Here is a 22,649-nt window from a genome sequence, read left to right on the forward strand (position 1 = left end):
CCGCCGTTCAGCGGGCGGTTTGTTGGTGGTCGCCACGAGCGCGAGTGAAGTCGTTTGGCGGAACTGGGTTCCATCGAAAGACATTATTTTCAGAGACTAAACCTTGTGGGTTTTTCGAAAATCTGCTGAAGTCAATTAGCCTATACGTATAGTATATATATGCGCAGTATCTGCGACATAGATGTTCTAGTATAGGAAATACTCCACTAATGTAATGACGTTCATAAAACTTCCTCCGCTATTCTATCGCACCTAAGGGTTAGAGATAAAAATGGGTTATTGTTTCTAAGCTTTAGATATGCCTCAGGTCGAAAGTTGATGGTTTGCATTAAAACTAACGATTCACGAGCTAACATCCATTCTAAAATAACCCTCTTGTAGATACCGTGTGTATCTACCAGGCTTATTTCAAGTGATTTAATTACCTAGGTGTGACCAAGAGACATTCAAATATTTTTACATTTCTGGCAGTACATTGCATCGCGCCAGGTCCGTCAAAGCGGTTAGTTAGTAGACGGGCGGCAAATGCTAGAATAAGAACGAACGTTACCTGAACAGATGACAAAATTATGTTTTTCTATCCTATATAAGTTAATGAGAATTATTACGGCGCTTTTTTGATTTGCAATTGAAAATCGTTTTTATTTGCCAAACTTTAGCATAAAGTGTTCCGTTCCACATTTCAGCCTGCTCGCCTCCCGGGAATCTCGTCAGCAACAGTGGCCATAAGCGTAAAATAGAACAAGGTGACCTCATCGCTTTTATATGAGCCTCTGTACTTGGCCAGGGTACGGGGCTCCTATGGTAACGATACAGGGAACTGCCTAACCTATAATAACATATATACTTCTTTAGCAAATGTTGAGCAAAGTACATCTAGAAATTGGACAGATTAACCAAAGCGTTGACGCGTCGCTGTTGCAAGGCCACTACAGCACACGTTTAATTACACAGATACAACCTTTAGGACTAATGAATAATGGTTTAACAATCACACAATTAATTTAATTTTATATTTTATTGTGCATATTCGACCAGTCGAAATAGTTTTATTTTCGAATGAGTCGTTCACCTTCGCGATACCACAAGACAGCTATTTTGCTTGAAGCGGATTATAGAAAACATTATTCCGCTAATGAATTTTTTGGGCCGTTAGACCGTCGACAAGAAGATACCTCAGACGTATTTTTCACTGATCTCGGTTACTCGTAACCAGTGCTCTTCGGGCTTGCCGATTACAATGGTGAATAAATGAGCCGGTAATATTGACAATGAATTCTGTACCTGTAATTTAAACGACAATTTTAATCTATAAATGAATCGCTATTATACAACTGGTTATCACGTCAAATTTAGTTTGGTAAACATGGATACAAATCTTAAGCTCGAGCGCATTAATCAATAAGGCTTGATTTTTTCCAAACTTCTAGGGATCGAGTCTGGACTCTAGTTCCGTAGGGCGTTGCTATCGAAATGTTCAGATAGAGTTTTTGTTAAAAGAAAAAAAAAAAAAAAAATATATATATATATATATATATATTTTTTTTTTTTTTTTCTCTACAGGCTCACAAACTATGTTTTTATTTACATTTAAGCTGACTGACGACGATACCATCCTCGCATTAAGTAACATTTGAGTGGATCCACCGAGCAGTCAAATCGCACCAGGTTTTACCTCTCAAGAAAGATTTCGTAGTCTGCCAGTGAATATCATTGACCATAAGCGTGGCACGGCCGTACGCGTACGGTAAAATGATTAGAACTCGTTTTATGATTACTGGATATCAATGGGCTAGCTAGACGTAACGAGCAATAGATGTAATAGTACGCGCCTGCATAGCTCCTTCAAGCCGCACTCCATTAATGTCGACAAATGCAGCTACTTTGTCCAGGTCTCTTTGTAGCGTCATCTGAAAGCTTCGATCAGTTACCGGTGAGGGGAGCGACTTCTCATCCACGCTGACCAACAACTCCTGCGAACCCAAGCTCTGGCGGTGGAGCAGGCCAAGTCCTGCCAGGGTCCCGTTTGCTACGACCAGTTGTATCTATTCAGTAATATTATTAAGGTTGTGAAAGTTTAACAGGAAAACGAGTGCGATTCGTATTTACTACCATGTGGTTCGCAATACTCGACTGTTGTTTATTCTACCGAAAAATTGATTTCCACGTACTTCCAGACCTATTTAACTGGACTAACTGGGTGGATTTTATTGCATAAGAATGAATTGGGAAAAGGGGCAAATCTTCTATGGCGAAATTTACCTTCGCAAGATAGGGCTCGTCGAACAATAGTCTGAACGAAGAGTAGTTCGTGAGTAGTGTCGCTTCGACCTCAATCGGTGAAGGTAAAGTGATAACCGCAATTTCTCCTTTGATTTGCAGCTGGTATCGGTCACCAGGAGGCACCTGAAGGGGAGTCATTCCCCAGATGGCATCACGACGTTGGAACTTTGACAAAGGTGGTCCAAACGCGAGTGGGTGAGGACTGCCAGTAACAAAAATGGTTACTATCTGATTCTTGAACATTAATCAATACACGTTCTACCTACAGAAAAGTGGTGAAAGGTGACGTAAGGAAAACACATTTGGAAGCTGCATTTCAAAGGCTGTGCAACACCTACCGAAAATAACATTGTATGACTTAGCGCGCAATGCAGATGTATCTGCATGAGTATCCATTACTGACTCAAATCTTATAGTTAGTACTAGTGTATTTTGAACAACAATGTCACACATAAGTTAAAATGATTTTTTTTTTAAATAATGATATGCTATGACCTTTCAATACGTGAAGCGTGGTTTATCGTATTAATTCTATTAGTAAAACTTGTTGGACAAATTTTCCAGGACATCCGTAGCGAACGATGGGCTCTATAATAATTCTCCAAAGACAAACGCGGGCTGACCGAATAGCTTCTTTCGGGTGCGTGTACTTGTTTGAAGTGGCCGTTATCTTGACTTGGCTTGGGGTTGCATCCCTTGCGACGGCCTCAGAGAGTACGACTTTATCGAAATCAAATTTTCTAGGCAGCGTTTCTCTCCAGTGTAGCTGATTGTCGATAAACAGCAACAGATCACGCTCCTCCTGTGTCATATCGAACATTTATACGTTTCTTTATTTGGTCACACCTGCCGTATATTATATGTCGTTGGGAGATAGAATACAATTGTGGATAAATGTCAGTTTTCTATACGCTATACGACAACACCCACAAAGGTTGCCGAGCTAATTAAATTTAGCATAGTGAAAAAGAGCAACTCTTTATTGATTCAAGCGTGCATTGTCGCTTCGTCTACTCTAGGTAAAAACATTTTCATCGTCTAGATATTTTTATTCAGGTTCCGAGTTAAACTCTAATAATAAAGAAATTAACATACTTCTCCGTAAAAGCTGGGAGCCAGCTGAATCCGTATGTTTATTTTGTCCTGGTCATCTCGAATCGGTAGATTCGGCAAGGCAGGTCCAGCATTGCGTTTTGTTATTGCTTCTTCGGCTAAATGGGTTTCATTGCTTAAATGGCATTAAGGTTAACAATGACAAAGTTAAGCAACGTCACACGTACCAAACTATAAGAGCAATTATTATTACTGGCTAAGTTACCTATTCCGAGCCTTTTATATGATTACTTTGACCCTGGAGTGTGCGTATAATTTCAGGAATAATTCAGGAAACGTGCTTCCTGAATTATTCTAATTGAATGTCTCAACAGTCAGACCCTTTTACTTTCATATAGTCGTAGATGACTAGCAAAGAGGATGTTCTTCATTGACCTGTCTATAAAGTGTCATGGAGTGACCCTATAGCGTTGCAAGGCAACAATAATATTACTTGAAAGGCGTACTTTTTTTTTTCTTATACACAAACTAAAGTAATTTTTGGCTAATTATTTTTATCGTATGGAAAAAGACAGAAATAGTCAGCAATGTATTACTGACTCTTGCCAATCGATGCCTATAGCTGGACCATTTTTGTTATTAGCCTCGGCATGCTTTCTACGCTACAGTACATTGAAACTCGATTAGGATATGAAGTGCAGCACTGGCGAAACTCAGGCCAATACAAAAACAACAAACTTTTGTTTGAATCGGTTCAGGTTCTTTTACTTTACATATAGAAACGTCCTTGAGCAGAATAAATAAATAATAATGAATAAGTAAATATAAACTAAGTCTGTTCCCGCAATTATGCGTTGATAATATATTTGCCTGTTAGACGTAGAAACCGATGAAAACGCTTTATTTGATGACACGCTAGGGGCCAATAGTTTAAGGTAATGTATAATTAATAATTCGCTTAAAGCAAAACTTAACAGCAGTAGCCAACATAGAATTCCATGCGCCTAGATGATCCAGATCTCATGACACATCTGCTCCAGTAATTACTGTTATGTTTGTTTCTCCCAACTTTTTAACAAATTTTGGTTAGTAAAAGCCATTTGGTATATGTAGTAGTCGGTAGTTGGCGAACTTGTTGAAGTTGCATCCAAAAGGGTCTGCCTTAACCAAAGAATCAAAATGATAATGATCTGTCATAGAAAAATATCGACCTTACATTTAAGACTTTGCTTTCTTCTCCATATATTACAATTAAAGCGCTACTTTATCTTAGCTTACTTACTTTATCTTTAGTAAATTAGCTTCATTGAATCAAAAACAGGTGATTTTGTTAGGTCAGATTAGGTTACATCAGCTGGGTCGCACTTAGAAAAGTACTGGAAGTTTTTGCGTATATAAGATTTGTGTGCTCCAACGGATGATTAAGCATATAACTAATTGTTACCATGTTTAATGTTTACCTCGACCACATGTCAATGATTTCGCGTCCTTCGTAGTCAACATCACCCCAGGGAAATGCTCGAAGGTTTATTTTCGTAATTTCGCGCTCCATAAAATCTATGTCGAAGAAGAGTGAACCCCGTATCTCACCCTGAAAATTGTATTCATTTTTACGCGAAGGGATATCGAGTGCGAATCGACGTCTCGCCAGACCAGTTTCATTGCCAGGGCGGTAGGCGGATGATGGCACAGGTAGAGAAGCTAAGAGGCTTACATACGTTGCAGTTGTTACGAGCAGCTTAAGTTTCCACCTGTTCGAGTGATATGGCACACAGTGTAGGATAGTGGTACAATAAATTGTTGCCAGTCCTAAATGGTAATAAAGGCGAACCCCAAGAAACAGTAAATAACCTGGCTTGGTTTTGCATGTTATCTCATAGTATATCTAACCATAACAAGCGACGCAACCGTTCGACCCGATCATTGCATAATAACAAACCAATGGAGTTAATTAGAGTAGAACCTAGTCAGTTTAAAAAGGTAGGATACATAAGCAATATTAAGTGTAGTCTTCTAAGATTACATATGTTGCCTAGTTATAGTGGCATTTTAGAGAACCAAAAAATATTTGCCGACATAACCAAAGCCAATTGAGTAACTTGGACCTCTTGTAGCCGCACGCAGCTTAAATTAGATGTTTTGACAGCAAGCGTATCCGTGAAAAACATCGTTTTCGTTAATTGGTGAAATCATAAGAAGCATGAGCGTACAGAGGTGCCAAGACACTTCGACTCACTAAACTTAATAACAAATTTTTATTTTTCTAAAGTCAGTTATGAATTCAACTGTACGTTTTACTCCTAAAAGCCAACTCAAGGCAGGAAAGTTGGTACACGACACCGTGAATAACAATAATCACCAAGTCAGATCGAAAAACCGTTCTTCTAGGGGTTAAAAAGCGTTCGTCAGTTGACAATGTTTTACATAAAGGCGAACGTTAGGCCGTTTCGCACAATAGTAGATATGCGATAACGGCAAGGTCAAACTTCCATTGTAGTGCGTTAGATTAAATGTATTCTACTTTATTCTGACCCCCTTTTAACACTTTTATTCTTTGTTTAAAACATTTGAGTTCAGATAAATATGCTTAGAAAGAAGATCCAGGCTAGCGAAAGGAAGGCCAGCTCATGTCTCATGAATTAGCTTTAAAGTCTGCCATAAAAATCACACACTTCATACATAATGATCGTGGGCATTAGAAGAACTACATACACATTCCATGGCGGTTCTTACAGAAAACTAACATCATGCAATATGTCTTCAGGTTCAACGCAGTCATAAATACTGGATAGTAAATAATAATTGTTAGACTACTTCACAACAAATAGCAAATATTCGTACGCGGGATTCCTTAACTATTACTACTTTGTTCAACACCTCTTATTATAACTTTACCCGTTCAAAAGTCAAGCTTAAATGCTATCAGTGTACGAACGACGTTAATTTCCGATCAGCAACACTGTCAACAAAGGCTGATTCTTGCTCGTTCAGCCTCTTTCTCAAATATTATCAAACAACTAAGCAAAAATTAGTCAGTCGGCAGTCATTATCGAGCTAGTCTTGCTACGAACGAGTTGATCTCAGGTGCCATTGCTGCTACGACTACTGTAAAAGTTAACGTTGCTCTAGGACAGCATACAGCTGTAGGGCGTACCTTGTTGCTATTTGTTGGTTCATGATGGATCGAAAGCGTTCTTCGTTTCACTTTGATCGGGTTACGTTTCGTCCAGAACGTCAAGAAGCGAGCACTTGACGCTGATGGTTAGATGTAATGATAGAAATAACGGTGCCTCGTCTACGGTCTGTCCGCCTGACGCAAATGACATCGGTACGTGTGTCAAGGTAAGAGAGTTGCTTCTGCGCGAATGCACCGAAAATGGCGAGCGGGGCCCGCGGCAGCTCGCTTCTGTGAGCTACAGCTTGCCATTCATTTAGCGATGTCGGTGTGTCAATGCGAACGGTAACCGAGTGGGCTACGTCCGACACAATTAGGCTGTGTTATACTGTGTGATCTGCCTGCGGGAGCGGGCTTCAACCAAGAAAATGAATTTGTGTACACTATTTAAATTAAGCAGGACCTCTAAAGGAGCCATTTACACAGTTTTAATCAATGACTTCAATCAAAGTACATGTTTGTTCTGATCCAGCAACGAGCTTAAAAAGCGGACGGCTCACTTCCAATGCTCAGCAGAAACACAAATGTGTTCCCTTTCCGTAGGATCGATAAAGACGCATTTAAAGCGCCTTAAATCAATATACTTAAACCGTACAGGTGCACTGATAATATAGAGATTAGATCTTTTTAAGATTGGAAGATTTCTTTTCGAATAGATGAAGATCTAGTTAGACCTTAAATTCTTTCTCTAGTCTATCTAAATGGAGAGACCTTTTTTATCGTACGGGATTCGGGAGAAAATATCCTAAAGAGCCCATAACAAAAAATTATAAATTATTTTTTTAATATAACTTTAATGAAATGCTGGTTCTGTTAGTTAAATTAACAGAGAACACCCGTGCAGCAACGTAGCAGATGAATGCGCCTAAATGAGCGTGGAGTTTCGTGCTAGTTCTGAAGACATGTGAAGCATGCAAATGTGACTGTGGAAGCTTCGTGCAGTTTTTTTTAACCCTCCTTAGCGAAAATGTAAGCTTTTTTTTTTTTTTTTATTCTAAGTATGTTACAACTGCTTTAAATGATGAATAGTATTGATTAATTTCAATAATAGAAACTATCTATATATAAATAAGCATTTCAGAATATCTCTCTTTTCTAATTTTGAAAAAGCTTTTCCTCAGTATGACCTTCGCAAGATAACACTTATTTATATTTGATTCAGCAATCGATGTGTTTAAGATATACACAGCTTAACAATCTTAAGCGGAATCAGCAGCTTGTTCAGCACAGTAAATGCATGCCGTGAATTTACTTAATCGGTTATCAGTTTAAAATCTTGCTCATGTCGATTTTGATCTTTGTTGAATCGCTTTTCACAAAACATAATCAAATAGCTATTAGTGACAAAGAAACGTTCGCGCCATATCACGCTAATGTGAAATACGCTAATAAATATTAAGCGAATGCAGTTGACATATTTTCATAGTTATTAGAAAAGACCACGGAAACTTTAGCAATCATCCGTTGGAAAATGCAGTTACAATTTGGTTCACTAATACTGTATATATCCTGGACTAAGTAAAAGCAGAAAAACAAGATGAAAAGGTGCTAAACTTCTCTTCTTTAGTATCAGCTTCACTTCGTAATGCATAGAGTAGCTTTTTGGCGTTCTCCAAGGAACAGCCGGCTCTCCTGACCGAACTGTGCGTTGTATTGCTATTGAGTGGATATTTATTAAGTGTTCACTATTAACCTATATTTAGCCGAATATATAGGTGTTTCTGTTTGTTTGAAGCAGACACGAATACTTGCTTTTTTTTTTTTTTTTTTTTTGATGAATTTGAAGAGACACCTAGAGTTCACCCGATAGTAAGAGGAAATGAAGAAAAGCGAAGTTCTAGTAATATTCGTTTTTATCGCGGTTTATCTACGATTGTGAGCATTTCTCATAATAATGACGGTAATAACTACAATTTGTACTAATGTCGTTGCCTTTTAGTGGGACGATCAAAACATGCACTTTAATACACGAAAATTGCCGTTCTCATGATCGAGGCTATTTGATTCCAGTAATGACTAACTGATTTATTACCTTAAATATGTGTATTCGATCATGAAGGGTGCCTTAGAAGTTGGCGGCTTTTTCGGCTGTATCGATAAACAAGCATGGCTTGGCAGATCAGTAAGCATAACAGCAGCTCCTACAGTTCGTGATCATGGAACGCTATAATACGGAACAGCGTTTACTCTTCGTAAAAACGTATTACCGATATTGGGAGTCGATTACGCTAGCACTCCGCAAGTGTCGCATAAAATACGAACAACATCTTTCGTTGGCGCGGGAAACACTGAAGCTATTGGTTAAAAAATTTCAAGGACCAGCTCACTGGCAGATAGAGTGAGGCCAGGGAGACCACGTATTGAAAGAATAAGTCGGTAAAATTGCCGTAGCACAGCGAAGTGTCGATGTCGAGCTAGCGATTTCAACACAACGTCGTGCCCAATAGCTCAGCCTATCGACGAGTACTCTGCGACCCATTTTCAAGGAAAAGTTACATTTTCACCCAGACAAAGTACAATTTATTTTATAATTAGGCCAAGCACCAAAGAAATGTACTATGAACTATGCAGAGCGGTCATTCAAAATATTACAGTTAATATTATTATTATGGTCATTGTTAGTGTACATGTTTGTGCAGCACCTGCCTGTACAGCAACCTGTCATTCGACAATAAGATTTAACTGGATAAATTCGTTTTCATTATTGATAGCATAGGGTAGACCAAAGCCTGTGATCTCTTTTGGTTTTTCTCCTCCGTATTTACAAGGAAGCGAGAGCTCTGAGCGATAAACATAGCAGCCACGTTTGCCAATATTCAATGAGAGCAAATTACAGTTTGTAACAATGATTATTTTTCATCGAATATACAGTGCGATCTCTCTCTCTCCCCGCGTGTTTGTAAACAACTGAGCGTTATCGAGCAGACTGTCGGGTTGTAAACATAGCAGTAGTGAGTGCGGTTTGTGATGATGAAAAGTTACAGTCTGGAACAGCGCTTGTTTTTTGTAAAAACTTACTATCGAAATGGGGAGTCGATTACGGTGACACTCCGCAAGTGTCGCACAAAATACGGCCAACACTTTACATTGGCGAGAGAAACACTGAGACAATTGATTAAGAAATTTGAACAAACTGGCTCGCTAGCAGATCGAGCGATTCCAGGTAGACCGCGAACCGGACGGACGAGTCATAACATCGCTGCTGTGCGAAACAGTGTCGATGCCGACCCAACGATTTCAACGCGACGTCGTGCCCAACAGCTCGGCCTATCGACAAGCACTGTGCACCTCATTCTGAAAGAAGAATTGCATGTTCATTCTCACAGGGTACAGATTACTCAACAACTAGCGTCAGGAGCAATTCTAGACCTGAAGTATCGTGTTTATGAAATTCCTGTAGAGGCGTGATCACTATTGTGGTTATTGTTGTATCGGTTTATGTAATAATTGTGTTTGCTTGTCCTAACGTAATACCATATCGGATTGATTTTCACTGTTTACAATAAATTGTAAACACAGATCTAGAATGCAATTGTCGCCATCGGTACCGCTATGCCAACTACAAGCGCATCATTTAAAATTTTTAACCACTGACTTCGTATGCGTCCTGTGCTCAAATCGAGACAAGTAATACGCAATGTAATTTAGTTATCAATCAAACTTGTACGCGTGCTGTTCATAAGCATAAATCCGTCAGAGCCTGGTTAGTGTGGGCGTCTTTGTAAACAGCCTACCGTTATCTTACAAAAAATATATGCCTGATTCTCGTCAAAGGGCTCTAGACGATGTTTGCATTTCCACAACTTCGTAGCATAATTCCAACAAGGTCTAATGCTATTATTTTTGTGGTGAAATAATTACAGGCTAAAAGGCAGCTCGAGAGAAAACCGGCAGGACCGAGTTTAGACATCGAAGTGACGACGAAACGGTCTAAAAAACCTTTTGCTAAATGTCCCAAATTATCAGAAGAAAAAAACGATAATAAGTCTAACGCTGGGGCGGAACAGGCAAAACATCTGGAGACTGATATCGAAGCAGAGAAAAACTAATCTGAGAGAAGAAGCAGCAATAAAAGCAACTGAGCAAATCTGTTAAATAATTGTATAAAAACGGTAGAAAAATATGAGATAACGGTGTTATGTCATCCAGTAAATAATGATCGTGTATAAATTATAATGTATACAACTAGGAACCGAGAAAATAAATATGTTTCGCTCACCTAATGTTCATAGATGATACGTAATCATTTTAGCGGCCATGTATCCATTATATTTAGATTTGAAATTGCTGTCCAACTAAATTGAATTAGTTTTACGTCTGTTATGGTTTCAATTAAGCATTACTTTAAACGGCTGGGTTATTATATTAAGAAGAATGAACTGTGCGTCTAAGCGCTCTTTTGAACCTAGGCTACCTTACGCGTATCTAAATTTATCCGACAAACGAGTTACCACTACTCTATCACTGAGGCATGTTGCTGTAATCAAAGAGGAGGAAGCGGTTCGATATATCCCGACCTTCTGTTCTTTAAACACGTTGATTGCTGATTATGAAACGGAGAGCGAGATGTGATCATATTAAAATGGATTTCTTGCAAACAGTGAAAAAAGTTCGCATTGGCAAGAAACGAACATGCTAACAATTCTCCACTATAACTTCACTATAACAATAAGTGGTTGTTATATAATAGATTAGAAAAAAATGCACATTTAGTCAAGAAACACTGAGATTCAGGACTTAAGTAGTTTGTGTTACCAAAATCATGAAAAAGTTTTTGTGTATCACTAAAATAACCTGTCAGTCTTCGTCCAGCTAGCAAATAATATTACTAGCGAAGTCACCAGTTAAACATCACATTCGTAGAAACTCAAAGAGTGACTTGAGCCTTACTGGCTAACACGAAAGTTCTTCTACGTAGCAATTAGTACAACTCACTGGCCGAGTTCCACCGCATTTCCTTCGTATTGCTTTCACTGCAGCTATACGATACGAATACTACACGTCTGACCTTGTTTCAGCTATAAATTGGCCTGGTACTGTTACACTTCCTTCTTGCTCGGCATGCCTGAACCACACTTACTCCGTATGCCTCTTTTATTTAATATTAGTTTTATTACGCAGACACGGATCAGACTTTAGACACTCTGTCTGTTAAATACGAGCTAAAATATTTTGTCGAATTTCGGATAGATATGGACGAAAAAAGTTATGACTTCTGTTTCAAAACAGATGTAGACGAACTAGACAAAACAACTATCGTCACGGATCGATCACTTTATTTTACTCAATCTTGCACTGTCAAATATCTTCCTTCTAAATAATAGTCTTCCTTATGCGGTCCCTACTCTAGGCTCAACACTTAAGCAGAGAATACGTCGTAGCGTATAGTGATTGGCAAGAACGAGACGTTCTCACGCAATTTGTCTACGGGTTCGTGCATCTGATCTGCGGCCTGGTGCTACAAAAATCTAATTCAAATTAAAATAGATGAACAGAAACACAGTAGTTTCTCCTACGGAATTTTCTTATACTGAAGATGATATATTGAACCGCTTAAACATTATTACATCGTTGTAGTGAATATATATTTACGTTTGTCTAGTTTGTAAGATGGAAATTGTTTCCTAAATAGAAATATCTAGAACGACGAGCAACGGGAATGATAGCCTGTATACTTAATAATTATAGAAGGAGTAACGCATCTTTGTTGTAGTTGCTCTTTTTATTATTGTTGTTGCTGTCGTTGTGAACGTATTGAGCGTCTTCATAGTAAACGGATTTCTAATGCATATCGTATTCGTTTGGATCCTTATTTTCATTAATTTTTGGAGTTCCTCCTTGGATTTGATCAGGACGAAATATTTGAGGGGCTCGACAAGTGAAGATCCTAGCTAAAGCTTTCACCCCATGAAAACAAGAAATATCAGTAGATTTCACAACCGTTCTAGCACCCTACTCGACTTATTTTTGCTTAGTGTGAGATAGAACGATACCGATATTATGCGATTGGTGATCTGCGTACTTACTGTCACACGCAAGTAAAAAGATCGGGTATATGTTCGAATCTCTGTACTAAATCTATCGACTCTTCAATAATCTTGTGTACCGACTCCAACAGTATCCGATCAAAGCGACTTATCCTTAAAAAGGTTTTTCTTTGCTAAAGACTAAAGATAGATGTTAGATTGTGATGTCATAGTTTTCATATATCCGAATTTCTAAAAAAAAAAATCGATAATGCAAATTTACCGCTGGTAGTAGGTTTAGTGTCAAATAAATTACTGGTGATACATATAGAAATTATTATATGACTTAGCTATAAGTATCCGTATGCATTTAGGTACAACACACTTACAAACATGACCTTTAGTCTCATTATTAAAAAACTATAATAACAAAAAACGTTTTTAATTATTTCTATAGTTAGAGGCTTTTCAAGTTTGTTCGATTTTTGGATATAAACATGATAAACAACTTGGTAACTGCAAAACAAATATTGCTACCGTATCTAATATGTATATTCCCAGAGCATCGTTTAATAAAGACAAGCGAAACGAACTTCAGTTTTAATAAACTATTAGACAAGGCTTGTAAAAACCCTTGTAAAAACTTGTAACCCCATCAAAAAATTCAGTGTGAGCTCTTTGGTTATATTTGTATATGGGATCATATCTACTTCCGTCTTTTGATTTCTTGATGTGCTCCGTAACAGAAACTGTTTTCTAATTTCCTGATCTATTTTATAATATAGAGTGTCGTTTGTTTTTTACGGACGGAAAGGAAGCTACAAATTGGAAGCTGAGTTCAATTCATCTTATACGATTACACGCAGAAAAATGTATTGCTGCAGTAATTAAGTCTACGTATCATGGTATATATTTAGAAATTTTAAACGGCTGTCTGAGATAGACACAACTTACAATTAGGATCAATACTATTTTCTCTTTTAACTCAGGGTAAATGAAAATATGTCAAATGCCAAATCGTAATTGAGCTCATCATAAAACGTAAAATTTTATACGACTATTTCTACAGCTGCTTTGCACGAGGTGCGTTAGATCCAAAGATAATCTTATCAACGCTTAGCATCACTCAACACTGTTAACGTTCCGGTATCTACGCAAGTAGCAAAATCCAGCATAATAGTGTTCCAGTCTTACAAGTACTCTGACGTACTATTATTAATCAGAATTTGTGATAATATTTGCGAAGCGTTAGTCATCTATAATACATTGGATTGATAGTTTTATGAATGATAATGCTCAGCTGATTTGAATTAGGAGGTTGTTGGCTACTTGATAAAGTTAAACGCTACCTTCCGTTGTTAAACGTAGCCGATAAACTATTATGTACGTCGCCGGTTGTGTCTAAATCATCGTTAATCGGCAATCGTATCCAAATCCTACATATGTAGGATTGACATTAAATTACGATTGATGCGGCTGAGCTGTTGAAAATACCGTTTTCAATGTGTGACGAAGTCATCGCTTTGTTGCAAAGTGTAGCTTTCACAGCCTTGAGCCTGTCTGTACTGAGTTTCAGCGAAGGTATTTATACTGTTCACCCGCTCCTTTGATAGATGTATGAGAATGAGTTTAGCTTGTTTGTTTATATCTTCGCGTTAGCGAGAGCTGGGCGGAAAACGAGCCAGCGGAATTCAGTTACAGCTTGAATTTTTTTCTTTTATTTTAACGCTGGTGTGTTTCGTCCGCACTAAAGATAAGATAGGTCTGACGGGAATAATGAACCCAACTCGTACAATCTTACGCAACGTTCGTATTACTTAGGCTTGTTCAGACGAAAACCTTATTAAGCTGGAATCATCGATCCAAAATTTGGTTCCCCAAAATAAACATAGGTTCAACTTTTGCATCAAGCTAATAGTAGATAAATAGTAAAAATTGCCTTCATATATACATATATATTTATATATCAGTGATTCTAATTAACATACTGCTGATCAATTCAGTTTGAAGCTATTAGAAATTAGGCTGGCTTGCGACTCACAAAATATATATTTAAAATGCCAATATCTTTCATTTTATGCCAAAAGGAAGTTGAATAAAACATTCAAGCAAACGTCGAAAATTAATTTTTGATTTCTTCATGTTTATTCGTATGCCAAAGTTTGAGGTAAAATAAAAAAAAAAAGTTTACAGCTAGTAAAAATTCTCTTGTTTTACTCACGAGACATCAAATATTAGCATTTATTAGAAGTAATACAGTAACATATAACATTATGTTAACATAAATATGAAAATGAATATTGGGAGCGTACGTTATCAGCGAGCGGTTAAACAACAAGAAGATAAGCACGTTTTTTCGCCATCAAGTTGTCTGCTTTGAGAGCTGCTGTTTACATATATTCTCTCAAGTCAAGAAGTTTTCTAACAAAACAGTACTCAACATTGAAAACATATATTAATTGTTAGTGAAATTTGCATAGCATTTGCATTTATTGTTTTTAATTAACTACGTCGATTTACTTACTGCTGATTTCCGAACTTCTTCAAATTTATAGGAGCCCATACGCGAACTTGATTCAAAATTAAGATTTCGCATTCGCACACATAAAACAAAACGAAGGTGATAATCGTTTGATAACACAATGAGACGAAAGAGTGACTTTTGAGGATTTATTAAATCGCTTTTTTTCGATTCACCCTATAGCGCTTCTAAGTGTCAAAGATCCGCGACGCCTATCGCTCTTTACATTTTGCTTTTTCTAGACGGCCTATAGAACGCGAGCTTTATGGACTAGCGAATCGGCTTCTAACTAAACAGGTGCTCCTCCATGTCAGCTGTCTCGTTTGCTGGGTGTGATCCAGTGAAAGCAGCGTCTATTTAATCAAGACGTATCAGATATGCTAATAGACCGTGCGAATTTTTTCTGTTCAAGCAACAGCTCCGTCGCGGCAGGAGGACATATTAAGAGTAAAAATGTAGAACGGCCAATTTGTCGCAACGAAATAAAATCTTGACAAATACTTTACGTTAGGTCAAGGACTAATGGTTGTCGTCCTGTTCTAAACACAAGCCATTAAAGCATTATGAGTCATATTCAATAGTTGTTTTGCTAGCTTTATCATTAAAAAAAATACGCATAGAAACAAGTTCAATCGAACTGTTAAACAGCAACGCGAGAGATCATTGCATAATCGATGCGGATAAGCTTGCCAGTGGATGTTTTCGACCACGTTGGCTTTTACTATTTATTTTTAAATTAAGTTTTCATATGTAAGTTACTCTAGCAACCCTAACTAATTTTTCCGTTGCATATTCGACAAAATATTTTTTTATTAACCATTTGACTACTGTCAAATAACAGATGCTAAACCTATCGGCCAGCTAAGTCCGTTTTTTTTTTTAATTAAGATAACTTTTAATTAGTATATGAGTTAGCTTACATAGAAACCTATAGAGAAAATTAGTTTGCGGCAACATAGGTATATCGTACATAAAGAGCGTCTTAAATAATACAAATCTAATTTATATTTAATAGAATAAATTTCAATGCGACATTTCAGTCACACTAAACAGAACTTACTGATTCCAGTTAGTTGACATTATGTTATGGGTCAGGCGAGATTCACGAGAAGCGAAAATTTGCTAAGACTGTGGTATAAGTTTTTCATTGACGGAAGGACAATCTCTCGTTATTTTATCCTATGCAATAGTCATCAGGCTGATCGGTTTACCGGCCAATGCGAACACTTCATGTCAAATTTGCTTTACTAACGCTGGGTATCCCATTTTAAGACTTAAGTTTCCTTCCGACGTAAAGCTTTTGAAGAATCTTTTCGAAAAGAGAGATATAAATTTACCTTGAGTCGACTGATCCAAAGACACTTCCCCATAAAACAGTCAGGATAAGAACTTCAAGCATAATCCGCTCCCATCTAGTTACATGTGATGTAAACAAGCTTGACTTTTGTATGTTGACCTATTGCTGAGGACTCTAAAAGCAGATCTAGCCGAGTCACTATCCGAAAAAGGCAACAAAAAGCGCATACACAAAATGAGGCTTAATCTAGAAAATTATTTCTTAGGATCTTGACACGCCTCAGCGCAATTGAGCACCGTAAAACTTCGGACGAAATTTCGATAAGTCGTAGATTTGTGTCATTGTCATATTCAAAAACAGTCTTCTTCTTGGTTTTACTAACTACGTAATGATTTTATCTAATGCTTTTCAAGTTTACTCGTACTATACGAAAAGGTCTCCATCTCTTTCCGGGGTGATTTCGGTGGGTCAACCTCGTGCCAAAATAATACGGGTTCGCGAGATTGCCGTTTTCATTCGGGTAAATTATTAATAATAATAATATAAATTAAACAGGATAAATTATAATAAATTAACTGATTCTAATAAGAATTTGCCAGATGTTCACAAGTACATATTTTCGTTCTTTGCGTGATCATTTAATCATGATGCTGAAAATGGGGCCGATTCTCTCTCGATTTCTGTGATCTAAAGATCGACGAGGGAGTGTTAGACATATATGAGTGAAAAAATGATGTGACGCCACTCAAGCGCATCCAATTCCGAAACAATGTCGCCGAGCGTTATGAAGATTTGATTCGAGTGTTTACTTTCCAACAGGTGAATACCGCGCAACGAAGCGACAAATTAGTCATTATTTAACCAACTATACTCCCTCGATCTGATGCTAATTAGAAATAGATTTTATTTTATACACTAATCTTTGCGTTGGAGATATTACGAACCGGAAGTACATTGCGCAGTATTGACCACATCAGGACGTGTTTCCTTTTACTGCTTTTCGGTTACCTGCGCTATTGTCTTTTTCATGAGAAGACTTCATGAACGCCAAATAATTTCCCTGCGAGCGATGTTGGCTACTTTAGCGAGCTTAGTATTGGCGGCAGCGTGGTGATTCGTAGAAATTTACGAGTTCAGCTTCATTGGATGGAGTAGTTGATGTCTTCGATTGGCCATATGAACCTGTTCCAGCTAGCGATTCCTGCCACACATGACTTAGGCACTTACAAAAGGCATAGAGGTCAGAACGTTATGAATAGGTATCGCGATTGTCCAGAAGAGGATGTCTTTACGCAGCTTCTTTACGGCGTCCGGTCATTCGACGTCCTGTTACGATATGACAGCAGTACTCAAAGAGTAGTTTAACTGTTTTCATAACTAATTACATAGCCTTTCGCATAAGCCGCATTTGCGTTTTATACTTATACCTAATGTTACTCCGTTTTTGTTCTCACATACAGCGGCCTTGAATATTGGATTTACCGTTATGTTTTTCCCACCAACAATCGCATAGACACAATCCTCACAGATATTCGTCATTTTCTAGACATTTTCATAAACGAGGTGATTTTCACAAATAGCTTCAAAAATCGATGGTCTCATCAAACTCGTAAATGATTTACTTGGTGGATAAACAAGCCATTTTAAATAGTAATGACGTAGAAATATAAAAATCAATGATTAACGCAATCAACCATTAGCAGTCATCTAATTTTGTTGTAGACATACATACCGTACGCCTTTCTAGAAACCTGATTTTTAGACTTTGCGTTAATAGCTTCAGATATACTATACAATCTTCATGTTATAGTTAACCCGTGGATTTAACTTTTTTTTTTTTATAATTTATTGGCATAGAAAACGAGACTGCCATTATTACTTCATGTTTGGCCTTTTGCTTTTTCTTGATAAACTTTAAAACTTCATATTTAGAGTAAAGTTATTAAGCATATCGTCAAACTGGAACCTTCGTCTCGGTGGAATGTGTACATCAGTAAAGGTGTTCAGCCGCAATAGAAGCAACCACATCTTCAAATTGAGTTAACTTGCAATCCGGCGGCATCTATCATTTGCTTCAATTTTAGGTGGACGCTTGTTTCCCTCGGGTGGCTCGAACCCGATGTACGAACGGCTAGACGATGTAGCGAAATCCAAACCTATGAGAAAGATAGGAGAGTTAAGTGTTTCCCTGGAATACGTCACATCTAGGCTAACAGTGATTGAATCAGCACCCTGCAGATATTTGCTAACAAACACAGATTCTTCGGACAGCTCATGGTGGAATGCTTCACTTCTGAACTACACAAAGCGTAATATAAACAGTATACGACTGCTTCATGCTTAGAATACTTTGTTTTTTCATGGGCTTGCCCATATTCATGTATTCTTCGTGCTGTTGCTAGTATTAGGCTTAATATAAATTGCTAGGTTAGCGAAAACTGAATCTTCCTGAGCGCAACTTCTTCTACCGGGAAACAGAGGTCTGCTATGTCTAGCAGTACTGTAGTATAGTCGGAAACTGATTTGGCGAATTTTTACACTACGATTACCTTGATTCGCAGTTATAAAATGTATGCTTCAAATTATTTTTCTGAATTTCAAACTTGCTTGGGCCTTTTCAGGATTTTATCAAACGCAGTCAGTCTGAGTGGAAATGCAACGGTGTTTTAATGCGATGTCTGAGATCATGCTGCAGGGTGTATGGAACAGTATCGTTGACAAATACCGAGGAGGTGCCCGGGGAATCGCGCATCGCGACAACCTTCAAATCGCCGGATGGTATAAAATAGTTTAACTTTGCTAATCGATGCTCTCAGGACTAATTTGCTTACAGATCCTCTTTTTGTATGACCAATGCAAATGTCAATAATATAATTCTGACTAACATATTCCCAGCATAGTTATTCTGTTACTGCCATTTCCTGAACAACGTGTTCCCTTGTTGTCAGTTTTCTCTCGTCGTTCTGAATACGAGGATACCTAAACGACAGCCGTTGAGGCTTCAATACATGACCAAATAAAGATCACTTGTTCGCGACTAAGTGCTCTAACTGCAATAACTATAGGTATATATTTACTTTAATAATTTCGCCTTAATTAGGTACCGCTATGAGCCCATGATGGGGGATAATGTTAATCTTATCGCCTTCGATTTCGTCGCCAGCTCGGACATCGTCGACATTTGCCAACAGATCAATTTCGAACGATCCCGGAAATCGTAGCTTATCAACTCTACGTAGATACTTATGTAAGATCGCATACTGCTACGCCAGTCGACGATAGATGTTTAATTACATATTTTGTTGTCCTGTGTAAATTGTTGTAGGGACACGCTATTCTGATTTATCCAGCAAACATTATTTGCTCTCACTAGACTTAAGCCTATTCAGACGTAGTGAAAATAGAATGGGTCCTTATAACAGACGTAATCCATTGTTTTAACGACCACTTTTAATGCTGTCACAGTTTCGTTTTCTAGACAGTAGTCAATACTCATTTACACAAAAAATGTCACCTTACAGATATCTTGCCTCAAGTAAGGGCGGACTTATATTAAATTTATTGAAATGAGTGAGGGATCACCCTCTACTGACCTTTGCATGAAACGAAAACTATTCGTCCAACAGATAGAGGTGCCTGCAACCTTACTGGTAAAATCGTTAACGAAATACGTTGCATGTAGGCAAATTAGTCTATAAAAAAATCTCCTCCCGCTGTATTTTTCTGTACTTGGTACTTTCAGTAGCGGGAATCGAGTGGTTATCCTCACTTGACAGGGGCTCATTATGAACGATTTAGTATAAACTCATGTATTGCTAGATATGTCTTTGGAACTATAAGGTGTCTACAAAAGTAGCAATAATACCTTTCAAGCTAAAAACAAATTTAATGAGTGCACGGTTAGAAGCTGCAATAGAATGAACCACGCAGGCTCAGTAGAACTCATGCTTCCAAACGCTGAAGCTAAACGTTACGTTGTACTTTGTCCAGCTCAAATTGCAACTACTTTACTACTTGACACTGAGAAGACATATTTCCTGTGACACTGTCTGCTGGTGTGAGCAACTTACGTTTCCAGAACAGTTTTTTTTTTACTTTAAGCATTAGTATGAATTTTTCGCGTTACGACGTTTCTGGGTTTAAAATTTTCCCATATAACCGAATATACTTACAATCAAAATCTGTTTTACCATCTTTGTGATTATTCGGTCGGCGCATAAATTTTACTCGCGTTATATAAGGAAAGACAGGTCGGGTATCCTGTCTGAGAAAAGCAAAAAATTGATAGCTCTTCGGGGTCCTACGCTTCCCCGTATGATCATCCATTTGAGTTATTTCAAACACAGTGTCCTAGGCCTTATGTAAATGTTCATTAAGTGCTTATTGAAATAGCTAATAACTTGTCTGTAACTAAGTAACTATCTATAAGGACGACAATGTCTAGATAATATGCACCATTTGTTAGCTGTGTTTAATGCACTTAAGCTGAAGTCACATAAACACACAAAAATATAATACAATATAATCATTATATACAATATTTACATATATTACAATAATTATTACTTTTAATAAAGAATGATTTTAGTAGTAAATAAATTTTGCGGCTATTGTTATTTGACTATGTAACTAGAAGCCAATGTTAATTTACATGACTATATAATAGAGGAAATTGTTATAAATGGCAAAGATACGTTCGATACGTTACAATAAGTTCACAATAGAGCCGAGATCTCAAAAGCGTTCGTCCAATCTATCTAAAAATATATATATATTTTTTTTGTCTGGTTGCCTGCCTATGCGATGCATACCTATCAATTCAGTTGAAGTTCGAGCTATAAATTATATATACCGTTAAAAGGTCCATTCAGTCTGTAAATATATTCCTCATTTAAGTGTTCCACTGGCCGGTTTTCACCCTAGTGTCTCATAGCTGTACCATTCTGGGCTCTTTTGGACTTCTCCACTGCAGAAAGTTGAAGCCGCGCAGCCTCCAATCTGTTCCCTACTTCTTCATGCAACTTCCGTGCAATTTAACAATCGTTACGCGAGGTATATCGGAGAAAACTCGACTGCGGTGTAATGTTAGCTGCGTATTCCTAATTGGCCGCTTTTCAATGGTACGAAGCTTCCCATGCGTTACCCTGTTCGTTCATAATCGAAAGAAAAAATTATGTTTATGAGTATGTACAAGACGTCACTGTAACAGAGCTCTTATTATCCCGCTGTGAATCACGCATGGTATCCGCCAGCGATAAATAGTAACTAAACAAAAAAAAGAAAAGAAAGGTTGAGAGAAAAACACACACACACACACACATATATATATATATATATATATATACATGAAGATCTGCCTAGATGCTTTCTAGTTGTTGCTAATGCTGCTGCTGTTGTTATTACTTTAATCCTTATCTTTGTCGGTCGGCCGGGCGGTGCGTGCCAAGCAGCGTACTTTGCTTGTGTCGTACGACGCGCGCGCCGGTGTCCACAGCGCCTCCAGAACTCCGTTCATGAACGTGTTAAGCGGAAATCTTTCCTACAGAGTAGCAAATCTGTTCTATCCGTTAGTACCGTTCCCGCTTCAAAAGCATATTATAACAGTGCGTCCGTCAGCTCTGTTTTAACCTATTGGAATAAATCATTTACTAATGCCTGTGTAAGTGCGCTGGTGACGTGTACGATGAACGTGTACCGGCTCAATTTTTACTCCCTCTAATGATTCAATGTTCGCGGTAGATGACTGTATGCACACGTAACGAGTTTATTGTGATCTATTGTGATCCGATGATCCGGATGTAGAGAAGTCAAAATCAGTACTTAGACGCTGCTCACAAACGTGTTCTTGATTTCGATATTTCCATGTTGAGTTTGGCGTCGCGTCTTGGCAAAATTTTGTACAAAATGGGTCAGTTAATTTTTATATCTTCATGATTCGTTTGAAGATCCTAATAGCTTCTCTCAGAGTTCGAAATTTAACAGTGACGGTTAAAGGCTTCTTTGAAAAAGTATTCAAAGTAACTGTGTTCACAAGATATGCATTGTCAAGCCATTCTTAAAAGCTCACCAAATCATCTTCATGACGGTGGTATAGTGCAGATTTATAATTTGACACAAATCGCTGAACAGATAATCAGTGTTTGCACCCATTGTCCAATGCGCTGCCAAATGAAATTAGAGCAAAGTGATTTATGTTTGTATTTAAACGTTCCATTTGTTGGAGAACACATAGCTTTACGGCAATCAATTGATCACTAATATGATGATTGTCACGTGAACAAGCAAGCTCTACACGTAATTTTTTCTGCTATATGATGTTTTTTAAGCGGCATGTCATACTAGGTACTAAATAGA

The 22,649-nt window shown here is 37.8% G+C and overlaps 1 protein-coding gene and 2 long non-coding RNA genes across 16 annotated transcripts; 1 reads left to right on the forward strand and 2 right to left on the reverse strand.

The window, feature by feature from the left end:
* Window positions 1-1,003: 1,003 nt before the first annotated feature.
* Window positions 1,004-6,667, reverse strand: LOC111243039 (uncharacterized). 3 transcript variants are annotated; one of them, XM_022788055.2, is made up of 7 exons: window positions 6,491-6,663; window positions 4,797-5,087; window positions 3,379-3,511; window positions 2,907-3,085; window positions 2,263-2,485; window positions 1,833-2,045; window positions 1,004-1,284 (listed from the first exon to the last, which is right to left on the reverse strand). In XM_022788055.2, the coding sequence occupies exons 1-7, from the start codon at window positions 6,511-6,513 to the stop codon at window positions 1,177-1,179; spliced, it is 1,170 nt and encodes a 389-aa protein (XP_022643790.1). In that variant the 5' UTR covers window positions 6,514-6,663; the 3' UTR covers window positions 1,004-1,176. The 3 variants fall into 3 exon arrangements, with proteins under 3 accessions (XP_022643790.1, XP_086837281.1, XP_086837287.1); XM_086981155.1 differs by lacking the exon at window positions 6,491-6,663 and adding an exon at window positions 6,232-6,387; XM_086981161.1 differs by lacking the exon at window positions 4,797-5,087 and having other exon boundaries at window positions 6,491-6,667.
* Window positions 6,539-20,894, forward strand: LOC111243086 (uncharacterized). 12 transcript variants are annotated; one of them, XR_015322003.1, is made up of 5 exons: window positions 6,539-6,678; window positions 7,329-7,480; window positions 10,375-14,058; window positions 18,917-19,073; window positions 19,396-20,894. It is a non-coding gene; the product is annotated as an uncharacterized LOC111243086 (long non-coding RNA). The 12 variants fall into 12 exon arrangements; XR_015322014.1 differs by having other exon boundaries at window positions 6,541-6,678; window positions 7,341-7,480; XR_015322010.1 differs by lacking the exon at window positions 6,539-6,678 and adding an exon at window positions 6,687-6,796.
* On the reverse strand, window positions 20,741-21,834 carry LOC147758698 (uncharacterized). The gene is made up of 2 exons (XR_015322038.1): window positions 21,699-21,834; window positions 20,741-21,439 (listed from the first exon to the last, which is right to left on the reverse strand). It is a non-coding gene; the product is annotated as an uncharacterized LOC147758698 (long non-coding RNA).
* Window positions 21,835-22,649: the final 815 nt, after the last annotated feature.

This window comes from Varroa destructor, unplaced genomic scaffold (genome assembly GCF_002443255.2).
Source record: "Varroa destructor unplaced genomic scaffold, Vdes_3.0 BEIS01000001.1, whole genome shotgun sequence".
NCBI classification, from domain to species: Eukaryota; Metazoa; Arthropoda; class Arachnida; order Mesostigmata; family Varroidae; genus Varroa; species Varroa destructor.

Excerpts from the sequence above, each read along its gene's own strand:
- LOC111243039 (XM_022788055.2), bottom strand. The coding sequence starts at position 6,513 with ATGAACCAACAAATAGCAACAAG. Across the intron at positions 3,512-4,796 it reads ATCATTGACATGTGGTCGAG|CAATGAAACCCATTTAGCCG; the intron begins GTAAACATTAAA and ends ATGCCATTTAAG. Across the intron at positions 2,046-2,262 it reads ACGAGCCCTATCTTGCGAAG|ATACAACTGGTCGTAGCAAA; the intron begins GTAAATTTCGCC and ends ATTACTGAATAG.